Below are 6512 nucleotides of genomic sequence, written 5' to 3' on the forward strand. Positions count from 1 at the left end.
CCATCTCATGCTCTTCAAAAAGGAAAGAATTTGGAGGAATGAGCCCAACATCCATTCTGAAAATCCCCTTCTTCAACCACTTTGCTGTGTATTCCTCTCCCTACATCCTGAGGCTTCCCAGGAGGAGCCTGAGAAGATTTCTCTACAGGGGGAAAAAATTGAGAAATGTGGGATGTACTGCCAAAAAGCAGTCAGCAAACATGCCCAGGAGCATGTCCAAAGGGACAAGCAGAATATGAAGAAAAGCCTTTTCCATTCTTGCTCTGCAAAATATACATGTGCAACTGAGGCCCTTGTCTACTTTTTTAGATTAAGGAATTATTAGAAATTATTGTCTTAGTGTGGAAATGTCGTGGTTATGTAAGAAAAGACTCTATTTTTTGGAGATGCGTGCTGAAGGCCTTAGGGGTGATGTGCCATATGCATTATCTGTGTGTGTGCGTGTATGTGCGCGTGTGTGTGTGTGCATGAGCATCCAAACACCAAGATTGATTCATGTGTATATACAATACATGTGTAGTTACATACTACACACATTGCTTAGGTACATAGTTACATAAACAGGTGCATTAGATAGATGGTAGATAAATAAAAATTACATAGATCAGATAGATTCAATAAATGACAGATACATAGATTGGCAGATAAGACAAACCCTCTCTCATCATTAAAAGTATGGTGGGAATATTACTACTCATGGAAAACTGTGGTGGACAACAGGGACTGATAATTAAAAATGTTTTTATTACTGCCAAGTGGCCTCGAGGCCAGTGTGAAAGCGGTGGGCGCTGCTTCTCCAGCCTCTCCTGGTGGGACTCGCAGGAAGCGCAGTGAGGGGGGGCCAGGCCTGGGTAGAAGCGCCCATGGATGAGGAGGAGACTCGGCCAGGAGGAAGGAGTAGTGATGCTTGGGCAGGACCGTGTTAGAGCCTCCCTACCCCATTTCCTTCCCACTCTGACCTTGTCCCCTCATCACTGGCCTTGCAGCAGTGGGGAACCAAGCCAGCACAAGTCCTGAGGGGCGCCAAGACTGGGGGTGGGGGCGGGGGCAGTGGAAGGAAGGGCAGGGATGATAAAGTACAGAATCCAGGGAACTCAGCTGTGGGGGGCAGGCACCCTGCAAGGACAAAAAGAGGGTGAACTTGGGTCTGTTGCTGCCATTCTACCCCTCAAAGTCATTGATGGGGAGAAAGGCAGACCTCGACACTCTACCCTTAACACATACACATGAATCCCAACCCACTCCCATTTCCTGCCATTGCTGTCAATGATACTACAGACTCAGGGCATACTGGTCTCCCCAACTTTGTGGGCCATGCAAGAAGGAGAACTATGTCTAGGTGCCTCTCCCAATGGAGAGCCATGCTTTCCTGTGGGTCAAGGAGTCGGTCCTCTCCTGATCTGGATTCTTACCCCAGCAGGGCTTGAGACAGGCTTGGGGTGGGCTGTCGCTTAGACATCTGTCTGGTGCTGTCCCCCAGCACAGCTGATAGCAGCAGGGACTCAAAGATTCCAAGGCAGGCCGGGCTGCTGTGGGCGCTGAGCCAGGGGACTGTTAGAGGAAGCAAGAGGAGGCCCTCAGCTGCCAGTGCTGCCTCCCTGTTTAGCAGGACGGGACCCCAGGGCTCCCACCATGCAGGCTGTGTTCTGTACATCTCCAGAGGCGCCTTTCACATAGAATAGGCAGAGGCCACTTTCTGGAAGTGTGCACTGGGGATGCCCTGAGGAGTCATGGATTTTAGCTCAGGTCTCCACTGGAAGTGAGAGAAGCAGTGAGCCCATCTGTCTTCCCATTGACAATCTCCCCTTCTTCCTGTATACCTGTGCAGAGATGTTCCCCGGAGAAGCACTCTGTACACTCAGATCCTGGGAAAAACCTGCAAGGTGAGGGTGGATTCACTCGGAGGGAGGAGCAAGGGCCTGGGAGAGAGGGGTGGCAAGTGAGAGGTATAGAGTAGATGCAGGGAGGTTCTGGCAGCTTCTGCAGGAGTGGGAAGGGATAGATGACATAGCCCTAAACTTTTCCCCTCCCCAAGGCATGGCTTTGGGACACTGGACAAAATAGATTAAATCCAAAGGCTGGTAAACGGGTGACTTTCCAGCCCTGAATAGCAGCATCTTAACATAGAACCTGGCATATGGGAGGTGTGTGGATGGATGGATGGATGGATGCATGGATGCAGGGATGCATGGATGCATGGATGCATGGATGGATGCATGGATGGATGCACAGATGGATGGACAGACGGACGGATGGACGGATGGATGGATGGGAGGGTAGGTAGGTATGTAGGTGAATGATTTGCAGAGAAATCACCTGGGAACTGCATTTCCCACTTAAGCTTCTCTTGTCGGCGCCATTTGGCTCTTCGGTTGGAAAACCAGACCTGAGGGAGGGCAGAAACAGCATAGCTGGCTGTGCAACCTGATCTCTGCCCCCCACTGTGCTCACCACATGCTCCCAATCTAAACTCAGAGCACAGACCCTCCTTCAGTCCTGACATCATCCCTCCCTGCCCTAAAGGCTTGGAGTGGAGAAGAGAGAAAAGTCAGAGTAGACAGGGGCTGCGGAGGGCTGTGTTTCTCATTTTTGCTCCAAACAAATCCATTTCTGCACCTAACCCACTTCTCCACCTGACATGAACCCAGCGCCCGCCCTGGCAGCAGAGACCCTCTCCTGTGGTTCGTGCATCCGCATGCAGAGGGACACTCACCCTTACTGTGTCCTCGGGCAGAGAGGTGGCAGCAGCCAGCTTGCCCCGGGTCACTGAATCAGGGTACTGCCCACGCTGGAACTCTGCAGAGATAGAGGTTCACATAGCCAGGACAAGGCCTCGGTCCCCCCTCAGGCTCCGTGCCCCACGTGCTATAACCTAAACGACCCTTCAGGCAGGGTTACCCACAGCCTCCCCCTCTCAGCCTCAGCTCACGGGCCTCAGGACTGCGCCTCCATTGCTGCACTAAGACCCTTTGACCCACTGCCCACCCAGCCTCGGCACCTTTCTCCAGAGCCTCAGCTTGATCTGGGGAGAAGATGGTCCGATTTCGGTGGCTGGTCCCTGGGTGGGGACCCCGGGGAACCGCAGAGTCGCCATGGGGAATACAAGGAGCTGGAGCCAAAACAACTGTGAAGGGGAATAATGGCTTGTGGTGGCTCGTGCTGGTGATCCCTCTGGTCAGGAGGAACAGCCCTGTCCCTGGGGCTGTGTACAAGGGACCTTGGGGGTATTAGAGCAGAGCCACCCTGGTGGGGCGTTCACAGGTACTTGGGGACTCTGTGGGAAGCAAGTTCAGTGCAGTGGTGGAGTGCATGCATGTTCAGTGTTTTGGGGAAACAGCAGCAGGGTTTGCCCAGTTTCTCAACATCCCATATATGGATGCACTGAGAAGCTGCGCATGGAGCAGAGGCAGGGTGTGGAAGGCTTTGTCCTGCCTGTTCTTCAGCAGATCCTGCAGACCTGGGAGCTAGGAGACCTGTTCCAGGACCTGCTGAACAGCTGGGGACCTCAGGTAATTCACTTCCCTTCTCTGAGCTTCAATTTTCTTCTGCCAGGAGAGAATAAGATTCCCTGGTAGGCCCTCCTTATGGTCTTGCTGTGAGGGTGATCCAAGAAAGATCGAGAAAGGGCCTGGAGAACTGTGAACTGAGTGGGGTGGGCTCTGATTCTCCCTGGGGGCAGCTCCAAGACGCACCTGGAGACCTGAGCTGTGGCCAGGGCAGTCGGCGGTCCTCCTGCAGTGCCCGCAGGACTCGGTTGATGGAAGAGATCTGGGGATGTCAGAGTGTTGAACAGGAACTAGTGCGCAGACCGAGGGGTGCCTCCTGAAGATGTTTCCCCAATATCGCCTCTCCCCTTCCATCCCCACCCACACAGATCCCCAAGGACAGCCTCCTCTCTCTCCCCATACTTTCTTCTCACCTCTCTCACCACTGCCACTTTTCAGAAGGGAAACTTATGAGTTAGAAGGTTTCCCAGGAGCACCATCCCCACCCTGGGGTGTCCCCTTTGCCAAGGAAGAAGAGATCTTTCTCTCCCCAGACAGCCTGTTGGCCAAGCCTGGTGCAGAGAGGGAAGGCACTTACGCTGGGAGTCTTGTCCTGGGTGCAAAGCCCTTCTGCACAGAGCTGGCGCTGGATCTCCCAGGCAAAGAGGGCTGGGCACTCACCCTTCAGCTGGGCAATTCGGGCCACCACAGGGGGGGTGGCCAGACGTGGCTTGCTTCCCCCAATGCCCTTGGGCTCCAAGATACCTGTGCGGTAGTATCGCCCCAGGATCTTGCTCACACAACCATTAGACACCTGGGTAGGTGAGAAACTGGGTCAAGAAAAGCATCATGGGCAGAAAGAGGTGATAAGGCAACGTGAGACTTATTGGACAAGGCCAGAGGGTCAAGAGCCTCACCTACGGGAGCCTCAGGATCCCCACCCAGTTCCCAAGAGGGTCTTCTATGAGGTATCCCAACCCCCAAAGGCCCTCAGAGTGCAGCAGACACCTTCTCCCTGCTTCTTGCCTCCCCCAGTTCACTGGCTACCTTAAGGTTCCGTGAGATATCACAAGGTCGCATTCCGCTGACTGCTAGCTGCACAATCTGCTGCCGGGTGTCCAGGGGTAGTGGCCGCCCATTCACAAAGAGCCCTCCCAGTTGATTCACACTGCTGATCCCTAGGCAAGAGAAGGAAGCCTCTGCACACCATCCCCCCGCTCCGCCCCCACCAGCCCACCCTTGGCTAGAAGGACACACCTAGGAGAGAGTGACTCAGGCCCCTGCATTCTGGCTTCCCACCACAGAGAAACTTTCTCCCCATAAACCGTTCCTCTTTTATTCCAAGGGTCCCCCACACATGTCACTTTCTTTGGGAGCTGGCTCATGGGTGAGTCTTTGCTCTGTGGCCATATGCACTAGCTTTGTGGTCTAAGGGAAGTAGGATGGAGTAGGGAGGGTGACAGGACAAGGCTCCCCAAAACAGACAGATCTTCTACCTTCTTAAGCCCCCCCCCACCTCTCTCAGGCACCCTACCTTCCTGCTGCATGCTCCCTGCTGAGCCTCCTCACTGAAGGGCAGGAGCTGGGAAGACTGAGGAGCAGATTTTCTGGAAGGAACTCCTTCTCTCGTCTTGGGGCTGGGCCTGCAATCACTGAGGGTTGTTTGGGGAAGAATCTTGCTTGGAGTGGTCTTGGGATGTGGTGTTTGATGATAGAGGGTCAGTCGTGTTTCTAAAATTTGAGAGTAGTTTGCCTAAGAAAATCACAATTCTCTCTCTTCAAACCCGTAAACTGGGTCGTCACAGGGCTGGCTGAGGATGGACCTTTCGGGATGTCATGATAGGGCCTGGGAGGGGGAAGGCTCCCATTTTTCACACAGCCATTATAACATGTCATGGAGGGGAAAATAGACCAAGCTTCCAAAAGCTTAGACTTTCCTTTTGCAAATGGATGAAAGTCAACTCTGACCCCTGAAAAGTCTTTTCAGCCCCAGGTGATGCATTTGGCCCAGGGCTCCTGCCTCACAACACAGACCTCAATAAGGTCCAAACCCAAACCTTAGAATATTCTGTCCTGTCAGGGTGTCCATTCGGTGACCAAAGATCCCAATTGCCTTGGACCAATGCTGGAGATACTGAGTCCCCCAAGTTTAAGGCTCTGTCCTCCCTATAAGGCAGCTCCCGAGGGAAGGTCCTGCAAACCACAGTCAGAGACCTTCCTTCGAGCACTGTAAGGGAGGGTCTTGCTCCTGTTTTTTTGTACTTGCTCTGGGGAAACACAGGGCTCAGCCATACCCCCAGGCCTTGAGTTTCTGGTCCCGTACATCAGAAGTGGAAATAAGCCTGAAGTCCTAGCTTCTCCCTAAAGACACTCCTTTCTTCCAGCAGTTCTAACTCGCTGGGGTTGTTGATTCCTGTTAATTCTGCAGGGTTGCAGATCCCTCTTGAACCTTCACTCAGAGACCAACTCTCTGGGATCAGATACTCATTCATTTAATTCACTTAATGCAAGCATGTGGGAGGCGGGAGGGAGCAGTCAGCTGAGTGACATATAAGAGCACATCTGAGCACCAGAGGGTCAGAACAGCAAGGCAGGGCTCTGAGGCCACCGTGTCATTCTTGCTTTCATCAGCCAGTAACAGGGGTTGAACCTGCCTCCCTTCACCCCAAGCACCCTGACAAGATTGGAGTTGACCCCAGAGAATAGCTTATGCATAAACCTTTCCTGGAACCGCCATGCCATCTTGGCTCAGTTAATTAATCGGCCATTGCTTACTGAGTCAAGTATTAATCAAGAGCATACTGCTGATTGTTCAGGATGAAAGGAGGAAAAAGAAAAGGAATAAGGTCTTACTCTCCAAGGGATCACAATGCAGGCAGGGAGAGGAATCTAGCAGAGGTGAAACCACAACAGATTCACAGAAGTAGGGACCCAGCGCCCATGAAATTGGTTTTCACTCACCTCCCCCTTCAAGCTCTCATATATCTAGAAAGTCAGGAAGGAGGACAGACAGAAAACTGAGGCACA

General features: G+C 52.8%; 1 protein-coding gene across 1 annotated transcript; it reads right to left on the reverse strand.

Moving 5' to 3' along the window:
* Positions 1-1335: 1335 nt before the first annotated feature.
* Positions 1336-5032, reverse strand: PAX4 (paired box 4; the record flags this gene model as incomplete). The annotated part of the gene is made up of 8 exons (XM_084230636.1): positions 1336-1551; positions 2300-2386; positions 2714-2796; positions 2999-3124; positions 3693-3768; positions 4084-4299; positions 4533-4663; positions 5020-5032. The coding sequence occupies 8 exons, from the start codon at positions 5030-5032 to the stop codon at positions 1336-1338; spliced, it is 948 nt and encodes a 315-aa protein (XP_084086762.1).
* Positions 5033-6512: the final 1480 nt, after the last annotated feature.

This window comes from Talpa europaea, assembly GCF_964194135.1.
Source record: "Talpa europaea genome assembly, chromosome: 3".
Taxonomy (NCBI): Eukaryota; Metazoa; Chordata; class Mammalia; order Eulipotyphla; family Talpidae; genus Talpa; species Talpa europaea.